This window comes from Sorex araneus, chromosome 5, assembly GCF_027595985.1.
Source record: "Sorex araneus isolate mSorAra2 chromosome 5, mSorAra2.pri, whole genome shotgun sequence".
NCBI lineage: Eukaryota > Metazoa > Chordata > Mammalia > Eulipotyphla > Soricidae > Sorex > Sorex araneus.
In genome coordinates, this window is record NC_073306.1 from 165532169 (window position 1) to 165559235 (window position 27067).

General features: G+C 35.4%; 1 protein-coding gene across 7 annotated transcripts in view; it reads left to right on the plus strand.

The window, feature by feature from the left end:
* The window catches only part of PCDH7 (protocadherin 7), a 440353-nt gene extending 414013 nt beyond the window's left edge, over positions 1-26340 (plus strand). For 4 of the 7 annotated variants that reach the window (XM_055138566.1, XM_055138567.1, XM_055138568.1 and 1 more), the window contains one exon: positions 21827-26340. In XM_055138566.1, coding sequence (XP_054994541.1) covers positions 21827-22203 — 377 coding nt within the window. In that variant the 3' untranslated portion in view covers positions 22204-26340. The remainder of the gene's footprint in view (positions 1-21826) is intronic. The other 3 variants (XM_055138570.1, XM_055138571.1, XM_055138575.1) reach the window with 2 other exon arrangements.
* The last annotated feature ends 727 nt before the right edge of the window (positions 26341-27067 follow it).

Here is a 27067-nt window from a genome sequence, read left to right on the forward strand (position 1 = left end):
GAGGAGAAGGAGGAGGAGGAGAAGGAGGAGGAGGAGAAGGAGGAGGAGGAGAAGGAGGAAGTGGAGGAGGAGGAGGAGGTGGTGGAGGAGAAGGAGGAGGAGGAGGTGGAGGAGGTGGAGGAGAAGGAGGAGGAGGGGAGAAAGTTTTAAAAAGAAAGATTTTAAAATCTTATACCATTGCAAAAAATGTAAATCAAGGATATTCTAAGCAATAAAAATCATAAATTTTATAAATTTGTATATAAAGTAGGTGAATTTAAAATAAGATCTGTTAGGGGCTGGAGCCGTAGCACAGCGGGTAGAACTGGCTTGCATGCGGCTGACCCGGTTCAATTCCCAGCATCCTATATGGCCCCCAAGCACTACCAGGAATAATTCCTGAGTGCATGAGCCAGGAGTAACCCCTGTGCAATGCCGGGTATGACCCAAACAGCAAAATAATAATAATAATGATAATAATAATAATAACAACAACAACGATATGTTAGATAGTGTTTGAAAATGTTAGGCAGGGGCTGGAGCTAGTTGAGTGGGTGAGGTACTTATTAACACTGTTGGCTCCTGTGTGATCTCTGATACATCCCATGGTGCTGTGAATCCCACCAGAAGTGATCCCTGGGCATACAGTCAGGAATAAAACCTGAACTCCACTGGGTATGACCCAAAAAGTAAATAAATAAATAAACAAATAAAATGTTATGTGACTAGGAGTAAGTTAAAAGCAACTTGGAATGTGTCCTAAAGCAACTTGGATTGTGTCCTGAAGAGTTAGGGGGGAATAATTTATCTGGGTTAAAATCACCTCTGGTGGGGGCTGGAGCAATAGCACAGCAGGTAGGGCGTTTGCCTTGCACGCAGCCAATCCGGGTTCGATTCCCAGCATCCCGTATGGTCCTCTGAGCACCGCCAGGGGTGATTCCTGAGTGCAGAGCCAGGAGTAACCCCTGTGCATTGCCAGGTGTGACCCAAAAAGCAAAAAAAAAAAAAAATCACCTCTGGTGGTAGGTTCCAAATTAATTTAATTCTGAATGCTATATTCTATATATTTATATATTTATGTTTCAATAAAGTCAGTATACTTTTACTTGAGTAACATTGAAGACTACTCTATATATTTGACAAAGCAATGAGAAATTATATGATGCTGAGATATAATACTTTATTATTATTCATTCAACTAATCCACTGTTACTCATCATGTATTTAGCATGTGCCAACTAATTTTCTAGGAAGGATATTTACAAGGCCAACATGGTTTTTTGTTGTTGCTGTTAGTATAGTAACATCCTTATGATATTAGTACTGGTAAAACACATTTTTTTCCAGTTTGGATAAGGCTGTATCTATTTCTCTATAGACTAGAATGACAGAAAGAGATAATTGGTTGAAATCCAGAAGGCAAAAATATCCTTTTCTCCATATTCAGGGATCAACAGTAGATTTATCTTACTTTTAATACGAGGTAGTGACATTTAGTAATACTCAGAAATGAAAGTCAGCTCTGTAGGTAAGGATGGATGGGAACATTATTAATTCTGTCTGTTGTGAGTTAGGTGGGGACAGTTGTAGACAAATGTTGCCATTTATAGTGACAGATGAAGTAACAGAAACCAAGTTGCATATTGTTTTTATTCTTCCTAGAAAATGGGGCATGATACATTGCATTTTTAATGAAATGTACTATTTTCAAGTTATTAAATTTACTTATATACTATTTCCCTTTTTGAAATTTGCTATGTCTTGAAGAAATGATCCATGTTTACTAGACATAATATGTGTTTAAATTAAGTAAGTTCTCCTCAAACACTTCCACCGCACTATGCTTTTTAGGATAATATAATACATATATACATATATATATACATGTATATGTGAGATATATATATACATATATGTGTGTGTTCAAGATGCAAAGTGTTGCATTTAAATAAGTTTATTTCTTAGAGCCTTTATAAAAACCCATGATCCTCTTTTAAATTCATGTCATGAGCCCACACATTGAACTTCCAGTGTTTACTGGCAGTGGAGCTTTTGGCCCCCAAACCCCAAAGCATCACTTTTGGAATCTGATTTTTTTTTTCTTTTTGGGTCACACCTGGTGATGCACAGGGGTTATTCCTGGCTCTACACTGAGGAATCATTCCTGGTGGTGCTCAAGGGACCATATGGGATTCCCCATACTTTATTCACCAAAAATGAAAACCAAAAACCCTGATATAGAACAAATATTGCAGTTTGATTATTCCTCTCTAAATCGTTATATTTTTGTAAGTAATAGGGGAAAAAAGATGAGTTTTTTACATACAATTTAATCATATCATATTCTGCAGAGAAAGAAATCCTTCTTGGTTGGAAGTCACTGGGTTAAATATTCAATGTGATCATTATTACATATGAATTGCAATTTCTTCAACAGCTTTTTTAACTTCCAAGAAGAAAAAAGTCTTACGCTATTTCTGGAATATTTAGCTCTAACTATCTGGACACAATGTAAGCAGCCATCCTTTATTTTACTGAATTTCTATATCCATGAATAATTTATAACTCTTCATACTTTTTAGATCATCTTATTTGGAATTTTTAACCTGACTGCATTTAATCACAGGAAATCCCCATATGTGCACATATCATGAGCAGATAACGAGTCCTTATTTTGAATGGACAATGTTTTTAATAGTTAAATGACACTTCTTAATATAGCCCAAAGGATAAAGAAATCCCTTAAGTCATTCTTAGTTTTCATTCAGAGAGGGAAGTTTTCCTTGACAGTTACTTGAGAAGACAAGTAGTCTCCAGATATTTGTTTTCTCTTTCAAATTCTTTTGCTTTTTGCTCTTAAGCTCTGCATTATTTATACTTGTTAACATGCAAAGCAGGAAGCTGTTTCTTAACTTTTTCCTCCTGGTTTTGAAGATAATTTAATGTCCATTAACTAAGATGCTGTATCTTTTATAACTTCTAATTTGTTTTAAAATATGTTAGATAACATTATTTTAAAATCCTAATAAACTTGTAAATTCTATGCAAGTAACAGAGAGAAGTTTATACTTTGTTGAAGGCATGTAGTTCAATTTTTCTTTAAATTTTTCAACTTTACCGTTTTTTGAGTCCCCAATGTGAAAATGAAGGAATTGGAATTTAAGCAGTAAGAAATTGTGATTTTAAAATGTACAAAATAGTAATTACATAAAAATTGTTTCTTTAGGGGAAATGAGAGATTATACCTAGTTAAGTAGATGACAGAGTACTAATTATTATTTATAGCCTTTATTATTATATACCTGCAAGTCACAATAGATTAAGTTTCAGTTAACTTTCAACAGCTAGTAATTATAAAATACAATGCCAGCTGTCAGAAAAATCATTAACCTATGTACACCTAGTCTTTGAAATTAAATTACTTTGCATTTCTTCTAAACTTCTTAGAAGAAATGTATTATACCTTTTTAACATTTATTACTTTATGTAATTTAAAAATAAAGTTAACATGAAAATAATCTTTTTTTGTTATGATACCCTGGAACTTTATATAAAAAATGTATTTGATATTCTAATATGTAACTTTTTTGAGGGCGGCAGGCACATCCAGGGATGCTCAGGGATCACTCCTGGCCCTGTACTCAGGAATTACTCCTGGCAGTGCTCAGGGGACCATATGGAATGCCAGGAATTGAACCCAGGTCCAATACATGAAAGGCAAGTGTCCTATCCGCTGCTCTATCACTCTCGCCCCTGATGCTAAACTTTGCAAGTTTGTGAATCTATAATCTTTCATACATTAAAACTAATATTGTCAAGTTAATTGACAAATCAAAGATAGTTGGAAATATTGACTTTTTATGCCAAGTGAAAAGATAAACAAATATGTAGTATCCAATAATTTGGACTAAATATTCTGTCATTCAAATATATGTAAGGAAAGATACTTAGAATTAATAAAATAATAGTAGTTGAAAGAGTAAGAGTAGTAACAATAACAAGAATATTTTATGTGCTTTTGTGTATGCAGTATGCTAGGTACTTAGCATGCATTTTGTCATGTCATTCCCACAACAATCCAATAAGATAGTTGTAGAGTCAAGTAACTTGCTCAAGGTTACAAAGTCAGTAGATCAACAAATTTGAACTTTGCCCAAATGCCATATGTTAATCACTCTGCTTCATTGATTGCCTTTAAGGAAGGAACATGAAGTAACGACTTTTGCAAAGAAAAGAAAAGGATTATATAACACCTGATTTTTTTTTTGCTATCTGTGCTTCAAAATACAATTATTATAATTAGGTATATAAATATTTTTGAAAGAACTACCATCTGTTTATCTCATTACTTTTCAAACATAGATTTTCTTCATCTTACATATTAAATTGCAGTTACATTAACTTTAAGTATATATTCCCAGATTTTTTAAAAGGATATTACTCAATATATTGATTCCTACAATGAAGTCCAGGCAAATAAGTACAACCAGAATATTTATGTGTGTTCACATATGAAAACTCAATAGTCTTACCTTTTCCACTCGAGCTACCCAATTGCGACTAGTATGTCCTGCATAATTTCTTTGACACTTCATTTGCCAGAAATTACCTTCTCCCATGTTCTACCTGTAAAGCATTATTCCCCATTTTTTATAGTTAACACACTAAGGATCGTCTCAGTCTTCTCTTTTCAGTTTTTCCTAGCACATCGTGGTTTCCAAACATGACTTTTCTGACTCTGAAATAACAAGGAGCCCAAACCTCATAATTGAGGTGTCTTTCTGCCATGTAGAATTTAAAATAGATGTGTATTTTGAAGAGGAAACTTTTTCCTTAGCTGAATGTGGCCTAAATAATAGTATAAGTTTGAGGCTTTTTTACCAACACAGCAATTTTGTGTTTTCGTAATTTGATTTGAATACAAAATTCATCATCTCATTCAAGAACTAGCTGAGGAACAGTTTCAAATAAAACCCCAAGAAGAAACAACATTCACATCCTAAACACACACACACACACACACACACACACACACACACACACACACTGCCTATTTTCAACTGAAAATATCCTCCTTCTTCAAGTTCAGGCTGTGGAGATAACGAAATCTATGACAGGCAGGGTTGTGCTTCTTCCTGCTTTCTTTTTCACACAAAGCAAAAGTGCTTTTAAAAAATTTGTTCAGCTTAGAGAAAAAAATGTCTTTTTACAGTGTAAATTTGTAGTGGGCTCATGTGTTGATTAGGGGATAGTGTGGTTCAGAGCATAGCTATGAAGCCAAAATCTTTGTGTTGGTAAATTGACTCTACCAATCTCTAGGTACAAATTTGGTAACTCATTTAACCTCTCCATGCCTCAGTTTCCAGATCTGCAAAAATAGCAGTGATACGAGACCTGGTTCAAAGGGTTGCTGTGGGACCTATATGGGTTAGGATGTGTAACTATGTCATGATAGTGACTGACATTTCTTGAATGAATAAATATAATTTTTCAGGCTGTGTTATCACAATAGTGGGATCTGTCTTCTCTGTACTATTACACTGGTGCCAGTACAGTGTAGTATAGATCATCACTACTTATTTTATCTGTAACGGAACATTGCAAACCCAATCCATGAGTTATAGGCTTAACTGCAGAAAGTAGAAGACTGAAAAATAATCAGAATTCTTATTCAATGAGTCTCAGTACTCACAGAACACAATTCAACAAATTATCAAAATTGCTGTTCAGTCGGCCTCCTACCATTCACAGAATACAATCTTATGATGAATATAAGACATATTTAAGTATGTCACTTAAAAATTCCCAAACCATATGTTCCAGTGTTGATTTCCATCATCCTAATATTTGTGGTATTATCTTTTTTTTTGTCTCTTAAAGTATTAACTCATTTGAATTGTGCAAGACTTTAGCCAAGGCACAAATGCTAGCTAAAATGAATTCCCTCCAGCCAATCTTCTTTGCCTAAGAGCTAAAGAAGAGCCAGTGAAGCTAATTCATTAAACACATGGGGGAATCTGTTTATACCATGAAACTTGATTCCCTATGCCATGCTGCTGCTGGCAAAGTCAGAACTGGAAGCAGTGTGGAGTGGGGGGGGGACACTTCACAAAGAGTGTGCATGGTAAAAGCTAGCGTTAGTTGATTGGTACTGTCTTCTAATCTCTCTGCACTCTCTTTGAGTTGCTGCAATACCATAACTTTGCCAATATCATCTACAAATCATGGTAACTGCTAAACTTTGAATCATGCTTTCCTTAAATCGTTGCAGATTAGATGACATTCTAATTGCACTCCCTTTTTTTTTATACATATATATTATGAGTTAGTTAAGCACAGGCACATTTTTTAAATACAAAAAGAGGGGAACCTAACACTATGTTACTTGACATTGTGACAGATTAATACATAGGCATTAGACCAGCAACACAATTAGACAGCTTAAATGTGTCCTACATCTTAATGTCTCTATGACTCGGAAAAGTCACATTAAGACCTCTAATTTTTTTTTTAGGGTCTGTTGCCATTTTGCTGATTGAAATAAATCAAAGTATATCAGTGGATTTAAGTGGATTACGAGAAAGCTCATCACAATTACACATAATTCTAGAAAATTGGAATCGAGGGAATTAAGTATAAATTCAGAACTTCTCAAGCTCAGAAATAGTATTTACAGTAGATTTCCTGAAGTGGTTGATGAGGACATGACTTAACTCTTATTCTTTGATGAATCTAAAATCCTTTTATAATAATAATAAACCTTTAGTCCCTGAAGTGCAATTTGAAGTGATAGCTAAAAGTACAATTAAAATTTCACGTGCCACTCTATGGACATAAATTTAATTTCATATTAAATATCATATGACATGAGTTTATTCAGCAAGAGTAAAAAATGCACTGATTTTCATGTAATTCTATGAATCCATATTTGTATATCCATATCATCCCTGTATGATACAATAAAAAACACTTCATTTTATGTAGTGACATTTAAATGTATGAATGCACATATGAAAAAACTGCAAGAAATGCTACAAAGCATAATGAGAATATTGTGTAACATTGATAATGGCTCCCCAAGTGGATTGAACCACTAACTAAAGGGTCATGACTCTCAATTTGAAACACACTTATCTAAATTGCGTATGGTTTGAACCAATTTAAATAGACCCATGAAGTTGCTACCAAAAGACAGATAAAATGTGTTGAGTTGAATTATGTTAGCACATTGTGCGCACCATAATTCCCAATTAAAATGCACCCATATTATAAGTTTGGGAGAAGAGCGACTTTTGCTTTTTATTTGCTCTATCACATAGACAACTTTTTCTTAATGACTCTGTATTTAGAATTCCTTTCATCTATTATATAAGCTGTGCATAAACAAAAATAAATTTTATTTCCCAAGTTTATTGTTGTATGACTCACATAATTGCCACAACAAGTTCTAGCAATATTCATATAGTCACTGTTCCTCAGCAAGGCAGTTTAACAAAGTTGTTTATATGTATAAATATTGGCCACTAAAATAGGTTTTTTCTCATAAGACATTTCCTTAACTCGAACTACAGCCTCCACGGCTCTCTGCCGTCAATTCCACCTACACGCCAGGTTGGGTGTGAAGAGTACTTTTGCTCTATAAAATTATTCTATCAATTGTTTCATTAACCAAGTCAATAAGAAAAGTCAGAAGAGAGACTCCGGAATGGAAAAATGTGGTGAGTGATTGAAAAAGATCATTCAGATCTTCACACAACACACTAATAAAACGTGCTTCAGCTTCTCTGGACATAGACATCATGCTGAGGATTACCAGCTACTGCTAGAATAATACTTTTCTGCTTGTGACGTTTGTGGAATTTGGCGGGCTCATCAGGGAGGACAGGCAGCCAGGCAGCCTGCCTACTACGTGACCCATCTATCCACTCAAAAGAAAACCACTGAGTGTAGGCCCAGCTCTATGCTAGTATCCAGAGCAAACAGTTGCCCTCAAAAGTGTTGCCTTGGGGCTGGAGCAATAGCACAGCAGGTAGGGTGTTTGCCTTGCACGTGGCCAACCAAGGGTTCGATTCCCAGCATCCCATATGATCCCCTGAGCACCGCCAGGAGTAACTCCTGAATGCAGAGCCAAAAGTAACACCTGTGCATCACCAGGTGTGACCCAAAAAGAAAAAAAAAAAAACAGTGTTGCTGTCACATGATTATAGGTACCAGACTTGAGCAGACTTCATACTAAGTATAATATAAATGGGTATAGGGTAAGCTTAGGAAGACAGGAAAAAAATCAGAATTTGACAGGCAGGTTAGAGAAATCTCAAAGGGTAGAACTCTAACACTAGAACTGGGATGTGAAGTACTGGGGGGAGATGGATAATAAGATTTAAAAGATAATAAAAGAAACAACATAATTCAAATCATGGAAACAGAACAGAACAAGACTTCCTAGAAATGACACTACAATGGATCCATAGAAGTAGCAAAAGATGGAGAAAGGGGATGAGGATTTGAAACAGAGGCAGTTTTCATATCTAACAGGGTCTTCTGTGAAAATTAGCACTGTAGTACTGCCATCCCATTGTCCATTGATTTGCTGGAGCAGGCACCAGTAACGTCTCCATTGTGAGACTTGTTAATGTTTTTGACATATCAAATATGCCACGAGTAGCTTGCCAGGCTTTGCCATGCAAGTGGGATATTCTCGATAGCTTGCCGGGCTCTCCGAGAGGGACAAGGAATTGATCCCGGGTCAGCCGCATGCAAGGCAAACGCCCTACCCACTGTGCTATTGCTCCAACCCAATACCAAAAATAAAGAAAATAAATTCTTTTGCCAGAAACATGATTCAACTGTAGACTACATGACTTGCATGCAGAAAGCCCTGTTTTATACCTACCTATAATTGCTAAAATTTAAGTGCCTTACCAAAAATTACTAGATATTTAGTGTCAGACAACAGAAATAAGAAACTTCTCTTATAATTCTATAGAGCTCATATGGTACTGTGGGGTAGGGATCCAGTCAGTTAACATCAAAGACTCAGAATAATTTTTTTCCAGAATCTTCGGTGAACAGCCTGTTTCCTTGACTCTGAATTTTCAGTCTTCTTGGATACCTTGGCTTGTAGTCTCACCTCAATCATTGACTTATTTTACAGGCAGGTTATCAGGAATCTTAACACCTTATGAAATACCAATCCTCTTTTTACATAGTACAACATGTATACAAGTTTCAAGGATTAAAACCATCCATACCTTTGTAAAGGATTATTGTTCTGATACCCACAGATGGTTATTGGAAGAAGCTAGCATGCAGGGCTACTCCTGTGTCCTGTATCACTGTATCACTGTCATCCCGTTGTTCATCGATTTGCTCAAGCAGGCACCAGTAATGTCTCCATTGTGATACTTGTTACTGTTTTTTGGCTTATGGAATATGCCATGGATAGCTTACCAGGCTCTCCCATGCGGGTGCGATATTCTCCGTGGCTTACTGGGCTCTCTGAGAGGGACGGAGGAATTAAGCCCAGGTCCCCATGTCGGCCGTGTGCAAGGCAAACGCCCTACCCGCTGCGCTATCGGTCCAGCCGTCCTGTAGCCTAATATGGAGCAATGCAGATAGATGCCTCTGAGAGCCAGCTGGCTGGAGCTCGTGCAGTTCAGGCGTCTCCCTGGCTTGCTTCTCCACCCACCTCAGCTCATCAGAGAAGGTTCAACAGTAAAACTTTGCCACTCTCTGAAGAAATGGCAAGTAAACAAAGGAAAACATTTCAATGAGCAGCAAAAATCAATGGAGCAAACTGATCTAGTGTCGCTTCATTGATTTCCCCCACTTTAACTGCTCATTGAGTCCTGTTTGCCAGTCATCTGAGATCATTTCCTTGCTTTTCCTTTTATGTGTCTTCTCAGCACTTCCAACCTACTCAACACTCTTTCAGCCCTAACTGTGATTTGCCAATTTTAGTTTCAACTGATGGACTTATTGACTAGATAAGAAATCAGCATTTCCACTGTTTCAAAAACTTCCCCTGGAATGTTCTTTTTTTTTTTTTTTCTCAGTTCCTATGAAAAGCTCTCAGGACCTTGTCTCTCAACTGTCCTAAATCCAATGCTTTCCTAGTCTTGCTTGGTTAGATACATGAGAAGAACGCTTTGTCTTTGTTCCAAATTAGAATAACTAATGACATTTTATTGTACTACAGTTTGTAGTGACACACATATTTCTATCCACATAACTTTTCAATATAACTTACAGAATGTTTTATCAGGTAAACCTAACCCTAGCAGAGTTAAAAATGTTGTTTGGAAATGAACTTATCATTAGAATAGATACATAACTTCTAAGAATAAGTACTTGAAAGAAGAAAATTAATAAGTAGTATAATTTTTGCAAAATATAAAAATTAATTTGATTAGTTCAGTAAATCTAAATTGGTATTTTTTGTGTACAAATGAATCACTCTCTATTTTGGTTCTACTTCAAATATGATGTGATCTTTAACAAGTTTATTTTAAACATTTGTACAAAGTAATGTTTAAACATATCTAAAATTACATTATGTCACACTCTAGATACTGTAGTATTTTATTCCTTAAATAATTCCTGGAATAATTTGCTTTTATGTTTTAAATAATACCGACTATTAGCTACAGGATGTGCATATAACTCTCTACTTAACTTTTAAAGATTTTCAGTGATGTCACTGTCACTGTCATCCTGTTGCTCATAGATTTGCTCAAGCAGGCACCAGTAACGTCTCCACTGTGAAACTTGTTGTACTAATTTTTGCATATTGAATATGCCACGGGTAGCTTGCCAGGTTCTGACTAAGAAATTATTCATTAATATATTTTAAGGTTTTTAAAACTATTTGAAAAGTATATAGTATAAAAGAAAGCAAAGATTACACACATAAAAATAGAAAATAATCTTATGATAAATGGATAATATATACTAGAGAACAATACCCATTTATAAAAGACAATAGCAGCATTTATTGTATGATATATATTATTTAACACTATTTCCAATGATCAGAAATTCCAAATATTTACAATATTTGCTGGAAATTGACTTTAAATTGAAACTTGCAACTTTTGGAGATCATCACATAACACTTTATAGTAATGCCAATATAAAGTGATTGCTGTATTTTGTTTAAAAATATTAGATAATCATTATTTTTATACAATCATCAATAACAATAATTTATTTATTGTTATTTATTGATTTATTAATTTTGCTTTTTGGGTCACAACCAGTGGTGCTCAGAGGTTACTCCTGGCTCTACACTCAGGAATTACTCCTGGCAGTGCTTGGGGGACCATATGGGATACTGGGAACTGAACCTGGGTCGGCTGCATGCAAGCCAAATGCCCTACCTGCTGTGCTATTGCTCCAGCCCTATTTTCTTTCTTTTGATGTTAATGGGTATCTACTTGCAGGCAATTTAAGATACTGGAGTGGAATAAATATTGTATGTAGATATTATCAAAGAAAAGACATTTTTGTAGAATTGGTTAGAAATCAAATATATCCATTCCCTATAATTTGAGCTCTATATGATGATTTTTGAAATGATTGCTTATTTCAGTTTGGACTTTCAAATGACCAGCTGAAATATTAAGATAATAAAACCTTAATCATTTTCTAGAGTTCCGAATGTGTGCTCCATATTATTTTCTGATTAAAAATATTTTTCTAGACTCTAGAAAAATAATTCAATGCCCTAAATCATGTGGTTTGCATGCTGATGGCCTTGGTCTACATAGCACAATCATGAGTAAATCCCAGGCAGAGATTGGAGCAGCCTTTAAACACTGGCTGTGCCTCTCCCTCACTTTATTTTTATTATTATATAATGGGAAGTATATTTACCACATATAATTTATCTCTTTTTAGGTGGTCACTATTTTTAAGACCTTGATTCTTATTCCTAGGTAAACAAACAAACGAAAAAGTCTAAGTATAAGCATAAATATTTTCTTCCATCTATCAGGAAATTCAAAATCTACTCAGATTTTAGTCAAGTCTCTGTATCCTATTTCAGGTTTTTTTTTTGGTTTTGGTTTTGTTTTGTTTTGTGTTTTGCTATTTCTAAATACACACATCTGCATTTGTGGAGGTGGAAGTTCTTTTCATTGTACTCAGATTAGTGAAGTCTAAGACACTCAAAACAATTTCTAATATAAGAAATGACCATAGCCTAGAAGGACGGTCAGTAAAGTGGCTGATATTCTGTTGAAGCATAAGTAAGACACATGTATTCTCAATGGAATGATCAACTGTTAGCTTATGAAATAAATGGCCTTGATCTCATTCTAGCTTATGTACTTTTGATCATCATGAATCATTTTCTCAATTCTTTCTGGTCCACTTCCCGGCACTATTTAACCACCAAGCCCCAAATTTTATGTGTGTGAAGAGGGAAATAAAAGTAAAACCGTGCCTCTGATGTACACAAAGTAATCACTCCTCAGCCGTCACCACACCTTTTCCTGCTATAGTACAGTTTTCAGGTACCAACCAGTAGTTTCATGTTTGAGCTGATTCTGCAAGAGTCACTGAGTCACAGAGCGCACAGTCTCCACTCTGTAATGCCACATTCAGAATGACAATGGTCTGCACTTCAGGGCAGGTAACACTTCTTGGGATAAAGGGATATAGTTGCTCTTTAACTGAGACTAGCCTAAGGTAAGAGGAAAATGTGCTGATGTTTTAGAACATGTTGCAGAATTTAGTAATTGTCTTGACATGTCAGCGCAAATGAGAAAGCTTCTTGCTATTAAAAAAATAAAAAAGATAGAAATCTTGGAATTAAAGGTATAGAAGTCACCCCAAAATATTTATTATGCCCTGTTGCTTGAATACTTTTCTCTTTTTGTTATTTTTTTTGTAGGGGGGAGGCTCACACCCAGCAATGTTCAGTGGTTACTCCTGATTCTGCACTTGTTGCTTGAATTTCTAAATTAAGTCTGTTTAAATTCAATAAAATGTTCTTTTGAAAAGCCATACACTTAATAATATTGGTCAGTGTATAAGGAGATGATAAGGATAAGGAAACATCAACAAATTATAATATAATGTTTTAGTATTTGTGGTTGTTTGATGCAGTTTATTGATTGTGGATAATATAAAACATTTATGACCAGTATCTTAGTGATCAGTGTCTTAGTGCTGATAGAAAGTACTCTTTGAACCCTACAAACAGACAAGGAAAAAAATATACATATACATATAAAATATATATCATATATATGTAAAAGAAGAGTTTCAAACAACACAGTTGCATTACTGCATTACTTCTTATGTTGTCATGTGACTTTTTTTTTAGCTTTGCTGGGATTTCTCCTGTGACAGCTTCAACTAGAAAGTTGGTTGTCAATAGCCCCTGCTGGGCCAGAGAAGGCAGCTGAGATCTCCTCTGAACTAAGTATTCTATCTTTAAAAGAACTAGATTGCGCTTTCTCTCAGCATGGGGATCACAAGCTTCCAAGGGCAAAAAAGAAAAAGCAGCTCAGCCTCTTGAGACCTAGCCTAGAAATGGCCCAGTATCCCTCCTGCCACATGCTAGCCATCAAAGACAGCCCAGTTTCAAGGGGAACAGACTTGTGTTTAAATCTTGACAGTAGTAGCAGCACAGTTGTATTCAGAGGGATGCATCCAGGGGCACAAGAGGGGTTTTTGCTTTTGTATTTGTAACTCATCCACTGCTTGTGTGTGTGTTTGTGTGTGTGTGTGCGTGCGCGTGCTCTGCACAGTGCATTTTAGGTATTTTTCCTTTTTTTTTGTCTTTCATTTATTTTCAGACTCTTTGTCTTAGATTACTTTATTGTTAATTTTGGATTTATCTTAAAATTCAAATTCTTTTTATACTATGGTCATGCTAGCAAAACAAGATAGCACACAACCCAATTCATTACAGCAATTTCTTTGGAGAGAAAATTTGAAGTTGATCTTGTGGGTTATAAAGAAAACTTCAAAATAATGATGCACTTGACCTTTAGTTTTCAGCAAACATAATGACACATACTGAATAAATTTTCTCCAATAAAGTCTTAATACAAAACCATTGAGGAACACCTGACAGAGAGTACAGGATATGGTGACTAGTGGATTTTCCTCTGAATATATTGCAGCCCTGTGTAGCTCAGTCTCTATCAATATAAATTTATTTGTACTTCTAGAAAATTAATTCAAATACTTGCCCTTGGATAACTGGCATTGTTTTTAAAGATATATGAAACCCTGGAGACAGATACACCTCAAAATCATAACATGAATGGTAATATGTGTATCCTTTATGATGTTAAATAACCAAAAGAATTCAAGAAAGTTCCCTTAATTAAATAGCATATCTGCTATTAAGTATATTCACATTATTAAAGAGAAATAAAGGTGAAAAATAATCTTGTATTGAAGTTCAGGCTTATTTTAACTTTATGAAAAAAATAGTTTGGTTTTTGGAGCATTCTGTCATTGGGGTGGGGAGTCACTTGCTCAGGAACTTGAAGGCACACTTATGGGTCACTTAAGCCTAGTAGTGCTAGAACTTTCTTGGGAAATAACGGGGCTGTATCTGTGATGCTCAAGGCCATAAAATGCTGAGCTTTCTACCCAGGACCTCACATGTAAGTCATGTGCTCTATCATTTACAATACATGTCTGGACTCTCCTACAACTTTCCTGACTGAATTGTGGGTAAGGAACTTTGCATACAAAGCAGCTAAAATTGACTAAAGACTTGCTATATTTTAGAATAGTTTAAGGATAGTTTACCTATGTTATTACATGTCATTCTTATAATGATCCTCAAAAGTTCATTCTTACGCTCCTTTTACAGATGAATACATTTCAATAAATAAAATAATTCTTCATAATACCCAATTACTGGGCTGGAGTGATAGCACAGTGGGTAGGGCATTTCCCTTGCACGTGGTCCAGCCACGTTTGATTCCTCCGCCCCTCTCAGGGAGCCGGCAAGCTAGCGAGAGTATTTCACCCACACGCAGAGCCTGGCAAGCTTCCTGTGGTGTATTCAATATGCCAAAAACAGTAACAACAAGTCTCAATGGAGATGTTACTGGTGCCTGCTCGAGCAATTTGATGAGCAATGGGATGGCAGTGACAGTGACAGTGACCCAATTACTAAGTGACAAAGTTAGAAATTTAATCCCCAAAACCTTGTGCCCATGTGTAGTTCCTAAAGCTTCTTCTTTTGAGGAAGATTGCATTGGGAAAACTAGTATTTCTACTCTCTTAAATCTTTCCTATGTTTGATTGGGTATGCATACTCTACCAGAGAACATGCTGTGGGTTCTACATATACTGACATTTATTTATTTTATAAACAATTTACAAGTAATTAGATATCATGATTTTACCTTGAAGAACTTGTAGCTCATAGCTATGATTACTCAAGTTCCAAGCTCATAGCTATCGTTACATAAATTCGCAAATTGTACATAAATCACACTTAGCAATTGTTGGAATGCTAAATATGTTATTTTCACACGTTCACTGTCCTCAAGAGAAGTGTTCAGCAGAGTTATAGATGAGTTGACGTAAGAGTTTGGTTGGTATGAGTTCCTTACATCCTCTTCTACTTAGACTTCATTTAGTGATTTTATAATCAATTATGAAAGTCTAGAAATTTTAGTTCTCTTGTAGCCCTGGGCAACACTTAGCTATATATTTTTTCCTGTTTTAGAGATAGTGTTTGGTGTTTAGAGAATTGCAGCTTACTTGTCTGACTCAATGATTTCAAAAGTTCCCCACATGTGATAAAATTTTATTTTTGAACCATCCCCAAACCCTTAAAGACATAGCTTTCCAATACTGCATATAAAGAGTCCTACTGATTATGGAGTTTGGGATCTCATTCTCATTAAACCTAAGTTTTGTTCACGATGAAAATAATTTTCTAATAAAATTTTATCATTTGCTATCAATTTTATTACAAGAAAAAAATCATTAGCTCTTAAAGTTATTTTGAAATAAAACCCTTGATTTAATCATTTAAATACAAGATTTTCATTTGGGCTAAATAAAATAAATGCATTGTTAAAATATTTGCTTGAAAATGAAAGCCATTGTATACTGCTTTTTTTTGCTTTATCTTTTTGTAGCATCTTTTCATAGTTCAGTAGATTTTACTAGGATTTTGGAGAATATCTATAAAATAAGTTTATATAGAAGGGACATGATTCATGTAACAAGAAAAAAATAGTTTAAAAGAAAAAAAGGAGGGGCTGGAGCTATAGCACAGTGGGTAGGGCATTTGCCTTGCATGCGGCTGACCCAGGTTCAATTCCCAGCACCCCACATGGTCTTCTGAGCAGCACCAGGAGTAATTCCTGAGTGCAAGAGCCAGCAGTAACCCCTGAGCATCGGCGGGTGTGACCCAAAAAGAAAAAAAGGAAAAAGAGAACTACGTATGCTTTCCTCTCTTCCAAAGGAGAGAGAGAATATCCTAGTTCTTCATTTTGTCAAGTCATCTTGAGAATGTGTTAGCATTTGATCTAGTTTTGTTTTTTTTTTGTTTTTTTTTTGGGGGGGAGGGCATGATGGAGGCACACCCAGAAGTGCTCAGGGCTTACTCCTGGTGCTGTGTTCAGGGATCACTCCTGGTGCTGCTCAAGGGACAATACTTTGTGCTGAGAATTGAACCTAGGTTATCTGCATGCAAGGCAAATGCTCTACTGACTATGGTGCTGGCCTCCAAGTGCTTGATCTTAAAGAATTACAGAATTGATATGAAAGTTTAGGACATCTACTCATTGATGGGGCTGGAGCAATAGCGCAGTGGGTACATCATTCACCTTGCACGCAGCTGACCTGGGTTCCATTCCTCTGCCCCTCTCAGAGAGCCCGGCAAGCTACCGAGAAAATACCACTCACATGGCAGAGCCTGGCAAGCTACTCATGGCACATTCAATATACCAAAAACAGTAACAAGTCTCACAATGGAGATCTTACTGGTGCCTGCTCGAGCAAATCAATGAGCAAAGGGATGACAGTGACAGTGACAGTGACTTATTGATGAGTAATTTCTTTGTTCCAGGTGGTCTAAGAATCAAATATATTTATTGTACAAACTATCTACTGATGCATATATCTTTATCTGAGCTTTAAAAAGTACAAATAAAAATAAGTAAATTTTCAAAATTGCACTAGAGAGAACTGAGCTTTTCTGGGTATATGGGAGCATGATGAATGGGACAGTTCCCTGAAACATTGATGAAGGGATACTGTGTAGTGATCTTTGGGTACTAAAATTATATATTGTACAAAAGCAAAGCAAAATAAACAAACAAAAAAATACTTGCAGAGCTCCTCTATAATAATCACACCTCTAATGGTATCTGAAGTGAGTAAAACAGCTTGTGGAAACACGAAATGTGTCTTCAAATCCAGATTTTCCTGGTTATTTCTAGTGAGTTTACATGTTGTGTGCCTGTCACTTCTTGTTGATGTCATTAGAGCAGCACCTTCCCACTACCTGTTTATCTACATTGTCTAATAAGAAGAAATTTATTCATATTTAGAACTTAACCTCTTAAAGTAGTTATTATGTTCTATTTTGGGAAATGCATAGCTTTGGGAATGTTGCATCTTTTTATTTTTTCATTTTAGTAAAACGTGTGACATTGAGGCATCCATTTCCTGTGATTCCTAGAAAATGTCTGTTTTCCTTTTTTTTTTTCTTTGAGACTGCTGTTTTTAGAGAATGTTGTGGTTATAGGCAGAAGTAATTGACCTCTAAATAACTCAGTTGTTACGTTTTAAGAAGGAGCAAAATGGAGTAATAAAAACACTAAAGTGAAATTTAAAACACTTGTTCTTTGGCCTCAGCTGTCTCTAAGCAAATCCACTCTCTGGTCCTATACTTCTTAAAATGAAAAGTAAATAAGACGAAGTGTAAGAAAGACCTCATATGTTATAAATTATCTCTAAAGCTGTCTGCTTTATGATGACTTAAAACTATGTACTTTTGAGAGAGAAATAAACTTTACTGGTAAGAAAGGACTTTCGTGCTCCAAAATTGATGTAGCGATTCTAGTCAAAACAACTGTTATCCCGTTGCTCATCGATTTGCGTGAGCGGGCACCAGTAACATCTCCATTATGAGACTGGTTGTTACTGTTTTTGGCATATTGAGTACGACATGGGTAGCTTGTCAGGCTCTGTAATGCAGGAGAGATACTCTTGGTAGCTTGCAGGGATCTCTGAGAGGGGCAGAGGAATTGAACCCAGGTTCTAGTAAATAGCATTAATTAGGCAAAAATGGAGAAATCTGCTTATAAATAGAGCTGTGCCATAGAAGATGATAAATGTCATTTCTTCTGTTCTATTCAAGGACTGCTAGAATTAACTAAAGAAAGAGAACAAAAACTAAAGCATATCTAAGGGACTGACTGTTTTAGAAAATGCTAATAAAATATTTCAATATAGAGCACTCTACTATACTATTGGTTTTCTCAAAATCAACTAATAATATTTGTGATTAAGTTTTTCTATCTTCATTAAAAATTAAAATGAATTTTACTAAATTAAAGTCAAGAGTATTCTATGGATATTAGATAACACAGTTTTTATCCGACACTGGAAAATTGAAGTTACTGTTGTAAATCCTTCTTCTGTAATCCCATGAAAATAGGATATTTTTAAGAGTATATCATAGTAAAAAGGAGAAAAATCATGTAAAGTATATTCTATGTTTTTAAGGTGTATAAAACTGTTGTATTTTTTTAGATCGTAGAATACATACTTTCATACTGAAAGAAAAAATTGCAGTCCTAGAGAAAATACTATTCCACGCATGCCTATCCTTAATAAATATCATCATAATACAAATTGCATTTGTTAATCATTGGCATTTCTTTTGAGGATTCATTTGAGTCATCAGGATTCTAAATTTTGATTGCTCATGATGAATCTCTTATAGCCTTTCTTGATTATTTTCTAAATTTGATGACAAACACTGTAACATGTCTCAGCCAATTAAGCTTGTCATCTTCCACTTTGGTCCCCAATCAAGTATTTGACTTTGGAAATGACAGGAGATCCTTATTAAAAGTCATTCTTCTTGGATAGAGACGTGGCAGCTTACATGTGGCTGAGACGACAGGCTGCCTTCATTAATTGCGGAAAGGAAAAGGAAATCAATTTTAGGAGCAAATAACCTGAACTATAAGTAAAGACATAGTGGAGAAACTGATGAGCATCTCATTAATATACTGAGTCAGTATAGATGAATATAATCTCATCTATGTGAAAGGAACTTTAGGGTATAATTTAAATAAAAGGTGTGAAGAGTTGATAGCATTATAGTTTTTATGAGCCGTCTAGTCTAAACAGATATCACCCAAAGGAGAAAGCAATGCATTTCACTGAAGTTTTACCTGAAAGGAAACATTAAGTCCTAACTGGTAGAGTTCTATAAGTTGTTGTAAGAGTTCTAAATTAACTTATATTAAGTATTGGAGATCATTCTGAATCATTAATGCAGATAATTACAACCATACTTATTGTTATTTTTCTATTTTGATAGCTAAATTCCTTGTTACCGTCTATGTGCTTACTAGGTCCTATATTAAGGTAGAAAGGACTTTGAATCTATCAAAACAGAGAAATATAAGGAGATATTTACAGTCAGATGATCTGATCTCGAGTTTTACATTTTCAGAAGGTATTTTTCCTGTTCCAAGCTTTGAGTTGAGCTTAAAAAGGACAAAGTATCCCAAGGTAGAAATATTCTCAAAGAATTTACATGTGCTCATTATACTAAGTGGATTACAAAAACACTCATAAAATTTGGCAATAGTTTGATTTCTAAAATGCATATTTGTGTTTGAATTACAGAATGTTTTGCATAAAAAATGAATAGAAGAGTGCCTTTTCTTTTGATGATAAAATTAATAGGATCTGCTCACTTTGAAGTCAAATAACAGCACGTTCAACTGCAGTAAATAATTATATTTGCATTTTACCTTTGGGAGAGAGAAAAGTAATTCTAGACTTCCTGTAAAGAAAAGTGACATTTCCTTGTGAACTCTCAGTGCACAACACAAAACACCTAAGCTGCAGTGGTTCAAAAATCAATAGGTTGACAAATGTCAACATTTCTGTTACTGTCACCAAAGGGGGGGGAAATGGCAATAACGAAGAGTTCTGATTTAGAAGATTAGACAGATAAAGAATATCAAATCTGGTCAAAAATTTTAGTTTTCATATACTAGTCCTTATAAAAAATGGTAGCAATACTATAAATTAAGTGCAGTTAGATTCTTGGGAATAACATGAAACAATAGATGGATAACAAAACCCTGGAAGTTCTTGTCTTCAAAATATTTTGACAGAGAACAAGTTATTCTCTCTTTCATTCTTTTCTCAAAACAAAAATGAAATAACTATCAGGGAGAGTGTTCGAAAGACTGGAACACTTGCTTTGAATTCAGGAGGCATGGTTTGATTCCCTGGATTGTCCAGTTTCCTGAGCACTTCTGGGAACAAACTTCTCTCTTTTTTCTTTTTCTTTTTCTTTTTGGGCCACACCCAGCAATGCATAGGGGTTACTCCAGGTTCTGCACTCAGGAATTACTCCTGGCGGTGCTAGGGGAGCCATATGGGATACCTGGTTTCGAACCCGGGGGTCAGCTACATGTAGGCAAATGCCCTATCTGCTCTACTATCTCTCCAGTCCTAACAAATTTCTTAACACAAAGTTAAGATTAGTTTTGTGTCTGTGTGTGACCACAAAAAAAAAGAAGTTAGAAAAACATTTAATAGTAATCAATACATAATCATTCTCCAAAATATATAATGATTTTAATTCCATACACATGCTGGTAATTCTTACCTGCTGTATTTTTTCTTAAATTTTAAGAGCCCTCTGGCTAGTGTTTAAACTTGTAGGGACAGAATACATGCCCAATACATTAGGCAACACCTTAAGTTAGCAATTCATGCTATTTCATCACAATTTTAGGAGCGCGAATGTGCTGACCCATTACACTACTTCTGCAAACTATCTCTTTTCAGCAAACACACTGGCAAAAGCATTTCCATGTGAACACTCAGGGACTATTCTAGAACACATACTAGGCCATTTTACATGGTGGGTGGAGGGGAAACTGGGGGTGAGGGTGGGCTAAATGGGAATAACTCTAGGACTTTCACATCCATCACCTCCTTATACTTTGATTTTGTACTTTTTAACCACCAAAAGTACTGTTAAATTAAGTTCTGCTTCCGAGGAACGTTGATATTTTAGAATTATTTTTTAAATATAAGGTTTTGTCTCTTTGTAGATCATGCATATGGTGTAAGCCAGGAGGATTTCAAATGGCAAAAGTACCCAATTTCTGGGATAATTGATACAAAAATGTATCGATTTGTATTTAATAATTTTCCTGAGGCCTATGTAACATAGGCATATGTTACATACCCATACCCCCACACATGAATAGCTATACAAACACATATTTTGACTTGAAAATACATGATCATCCCTGTAACATGTATATATGTATATATACTACACTATTTGTCTATGCTCTACACTTAGTTGACTGGCCATCCTTCTCTTTTTATATGTCATGATTGTGCAAAACCTTATCTTTAATAAATATAAAATTTAAAAATGCTGTATGGGAAGATGTGTTGCAGAGTTTTGAAAAAGACACTATTTTGGTAAAGGACATATCTATGCTATATTTTATATACTATATAAAGGTTTTTTGTTGGCGGGGGTTGGGGGGCAGATGGGGGTTTGCCTGAAATATCTTAACGATCAGCAAAAGGTGTTGGGGAATGACAATCTTTAATGACTTCATTCCTTGACTTTCAGATTCAAGACCTCTTCCTGATGTTGCCCTGACCGGGAAGTGCACACGGGAATGTGATGAGTATGGCCACTCAGACTCCTGCTGGATGCCAGTCCGCACCTCCCCGGAGCGGAAGAAGAGCCAGCCCAAACTCTCCACCTTCATGCCTGTTGATGAGCGAGGAAGCCAGGAGAAGCTGGCCAATGGCGAGGCTGCCATCATGGGTGACCGTAACAGAAACCTCCTGAACAAAAAGTTGACCTCCTCCTACGAGACCTTCAGCGCAGCTAGTTTCAGCAAAAGTGAGGAAGCCAACCCTGAGGATATTCCCCTGACAAAAACAGGGGAATACAAGCCATCTCCTGTCAATACTCTCACTAGAAGAGAAGTGTACCTGTAGGCTAAAGGAGCAACAGCAAAATTCTTTTTCTGTATGAGAAGGAGAATAAGGGGTGACACTGACAAAGAGAAAGTGTATAATCGAAACGAGGGGGCTACCAAAGAGACAAAGCTCTGCCTGCCACTTCTGCCTCCACATCAGGCCTTGAGTGATACTAGGAGCCTGATTGTAATGTACTATGTAGAAACCATCCTTGTTACTTGCATGTCTGATCCCCTCACTGATTCCTAACACCCACTTTTCCTCTTCTGCACCCCCCCAAAAAAAGGAAAAAAAAAACAAAAACAAAACAAAAAAGATGGTTGCAAGTTTCTTTTATGGTTACAAGCCTGATTAGCAGAACACAACACACATTCATTTTCCCTTAGCTGAAGCATGATTGTAGTCACTTTGATTTAGTTTGAGTGTTATCCGGCTGGTCAAAGGGAAAAAAAATAGCAAATTAGGAAAAATGTATTTCAGAGGAATTCCGTTTGCCCTTCACCATCATGAAGGGTAACCCCTCACAAGTGATCCAATTCAGAGTACCTCAAAAAACACAACCCTTACAAAGAGGGACTCTAGTATGGCATTTGGGAAGATCCCAGCTTTGATATTTTAATTTAAAAAATGAGAGTAAAACAATACCCAGTTGGTGAGTGTTGTCCCAAGTTGTCATACGTTATTCTTTTCAAGTCAGAAGCATTAATCAACTTCATGTATTCATTGAATATAATTAAGTGTAGACACAATCTTGATTAAATATATCTGTTACACTAGTTATAACTTGTAAAAGTATACATATCTATTTTTCTGAACAGCATCACTATTATAAACTAACTGGAACAATTGTGTCATTAAAAGGCCAAAGAACATAAGGCAGATCAGGGAAATTATGAAATAGATTTGGTCTTGACAAGAAAATCCATTCAACAACAAAAGTAACTGAATCCATGCACTCAAAGTAGCTCAGAGACTGTTTTGTTTTACGTTGTCTCTATACCCAGAAAATATGTTTTTATTTGTAAATTTGTTTTATTTGAAATCATAGAAAATGAAAAACTAATGAGCCCTCTTTGTGGATTATACTGGGTAATTAGTTTTAAAAAGTATCAGGGAAGATTCCAGTTAAAAAACAAAACAAAAAAATGTGTTGTGGCTAGATTTTGGACAGAAAGACATATTGCATACAGTCATAGAAAAACATCCACTCTTACCATAATTGAAGATAAGCTATGCTCGCTAGTACTATTATCCATATTGCAAGAGGCCAACGGCATACTTTGCTTGTTCTATGCACACTTTCATATAATACAAGTGCATTAATTCTGAATCCTGTGCAATACAAAACTATTTCAAGACAGCATTGAAATAAGGTGACACTTCGTTGCCAATGTGGTTTAAGCAGTATATACATATATATGCATATATTTGTGTGTACATATATATGCATATATATCCTAAGACAAATTCAAACTAAACACAAAATTAATTTTAGGTGGCGATGTATCTTCAAGTGTACATCTCAAAGTGGAAACTATGCAGTTGTGTGTGTGTATGTATGTGTAGTAAAATGAAATATGAAGGCCAGGGAAACAACAAATTGCCTTGCCACACACCCAAGGTAGGTTGCAATCCAGGTACCACAAACAGACCCCTGAGCCCTGTCAGGAGAGATCCCTGAGCACAGAGCAGGGATTATGGCATGAACACTGCTGGGTGTGACCCCAAACTACCAAACAAAGGAAGCAGAAAAAACAAACAAAAAATATAGGATATGCAGCCACTTGTTCTTTAGAGGAAGATATAATGCAAGTGGAACTTCACCTGGGACATGCACACAAAAGTGACAATCTAGGGCCAGAATAGGGGGTAGCAGGAGAAAAGAGCAAACATTTCCATCACTGAATGCTTATGACCTGGTTTTGGCATTGCCTTGATGGCTCTCTAGAAAACTGTAAAAACAATGTAGCTTTGGGTAGTTTAATGCTTTACAGAATTTCATAGACTTTAAAACATCCTGGAATATAGGTTGTAAATTTGCTCTCTAAGTGATTAAAATGTTTATCTTTTCAAGCCACTTCTTTGTTTGATGGGGTTTCTCTTTGGGGGTCATTTCCTTAAAATCATTTTTTAAATGGAGTTTTCATGTTAATGTTAGTTTTTGTACAGTAGTTAGAATGAAAGACGGTATGTAATTGAAGCAAAAACATTGGACTAAAATATCAATAATTGAACATGGCTATGTCTGATTATTTACATTATGGAAAGATGCAATTCTAGTACTTTGTTAGGAAACTGCATTAAAGCAGTTCTGCCTTGTATAATCTGTAAGTACCTATTAAGACAAAATAATTCTAAAGATACTTATGAAAATGTATACATATTTTTCTTGCACGTTACAGAAGAAATACTCAATTGCATAACACAGATGTTGAACAAATTTTTAATGCATTTATTCTTTCTTTCACGAGACACTTCAAACCATTAGATAGCTCATTTCACTCTATCTTGAAAACCCTCTGTTGTCTATAAAGCTGATATGGGTCTTACTGGACCTTCAGATTAATTGGATAGACATGCCCAGATGACATTTTCACCACATTCAAGAAAGCTATGCCATTGTCATTTAATTTGTGAGCCTCTCTTTAGAACTAAAATGGGTGTGAAAGAATAAATTTTCAGTGTACTGTAAGTATTTGCAGTAATTCGAGTAGAATTAGCTATCATAACATGTTTATTATATAATGAGCTGGCATGACACAGAAATATATTTTGTGTTTGTATGACTTTTATTTTGAATAGGTTAAAACTGGTGCCACTCCATATATAGAGTGCTTTTGAAAAAAATCAATAAAAAGAAGCAAAAAAATAAATAAATGAGTGAATGCAAAATAAGCAACTGTGCCTTTTATACCTGTTGTTATGGTAAAAAAAAAAAAAGGTTGTTTGGTTTGGACAATGAGGGGAAATGGGCTATTCCCAACTTTTTTGATCTTGTATATTTATCCATGTTTATTTTCTGAAAATAAAAAATAATATATTAAAAATTTGCCTTCTCACAAACTCAGATAATGGACCAGTCTTAAATATTATTCATTTATAAAATTAAGACATTAATATGGGCTGCATGATACCGACTAGAATGTTACAGCATTTATTATAGTAGCTACCCAGAGAGTTCATCAGATTTAAAATCAATCCATTTTACAAAGTAAAACATTGATTTAGAATTGTCTATTTTTGGGTTTTTTCCCCTTTAGCTGCTGTTTCAATTTTTTGTTGTACAATTATTTAAAAAAAAATTCCATTTTTGTTTTGTACTCAAGAATATCAAGTGAACTTTGCATGCATATACATTAGGGCGCATTTATAAATTAATGAGTAACTATATAAATTTATGTGTATTAAAATGTCTGTAGATTCAGTCTAAAATCTAATGTTTGATCTGAAGCTCCAGATATCACTTTTGTATAGTTTCTGACTGGCCTGCTGCCTGAGTTTCAAAAAACAAAGAAGGCGTTATTTTTATGCGAAGTGGAACTAAGATGTTACTGAAAATACCTGACTGAAAGATCCCCTAGGAAGCTGTCTGATAGGGAATAAATGTATTAAACCACACAGACCAGAAGCAATTTGCAAGATGCAGCCATTCTAATAGTGTCATGAGAAACCTGGAGACCTAAATCGTTTTAATTATATTTTATTGGTGATAAATATACAATATGCACTTTAAGGGGGAAAGAAAAGAAGATGGGCATGAATATGTTAAGCTTGCTAGTTGTGACCTAGACAGAGCTTCCATAACATCTCAGAGGAAGGCCTCATTTTCCCAGCTTACTAGGGTTTACTTTCAGACAATATTTCTTCCATTTTAAAGCACTTGCATTCAGTGTGGTACGATCTGTTTGTAATGTTAACCATTGACTACTGTTCTGCTACTTGGATGTTGATAGTGAAGCAAAGAACAATTTATCATCGTTTATTATGAGTCACTATGCACGAAACTATGCTAAACACGACGAAATGTATCAAACACTCGTCCAACTATTTATGAACTATTTTACATAATTTAATTTGCTTTTGTACAGTTTTATGTAAATAAATTGCTTGTCACTTTTGTCTCTGCAAATTAAAATATAACATGGTCAAATGGTTTCACACTTGTAAGTGTACTTCTCTTTTGGTAGGCAATTCAATTTTGATTGGAGGAGAAGTGCATGGATGTACGGACCAGTTTGACGTCAAATAGTTGGTGGCTGTAAAATTACAACTAAGAAAGATAATGCCTTAGTGGTTGTCAGCTTGGGGTGGAATAGTGTTTAACTGTCATACTTTTCCTTATCATGAAATGGAACTTAGATATTTTTCACTTTCATCAAAATAATTTTTAAGACAGTTGCCTAGCTGATTTTATATTTTAAATTTTATACTAGAAGAACTTCTCGTGATTTATCTGAAGATTGCTTTTTCCAGATGTCATCCAGGGAAATTTCACATTTAACGTAAAATGAATTATAAGTCAAATGCACTTCTAAAAAGGAAATGTTTCATTTTAATCGAAAGAAATATAGGGCTGGAGTGGTAGTACAGCAGGTAGAGCTTTTGCCTTGCACACAGCTGACCGGCATCCCATATGATCCCTAAGTACTGCCAGGAGTAATCCCTGAGTGCATAGCCAGGAGTAACCCCTGAACATTGCTGGGTGTGATTTTTTTTCCCTGGGTGCCAGGAATTCATTCCAGAGTTCCACTAGATTCTGTGGCACAAGCACAAAACCTGGAGTCTTGCATGGTGCCTCAGGTGCTGGCCCTGCATTGCAAAATATTTTTGTTCTATCTCCTAATGCTGTTAAAACATATGTATATAGTTCATAGATATGCTC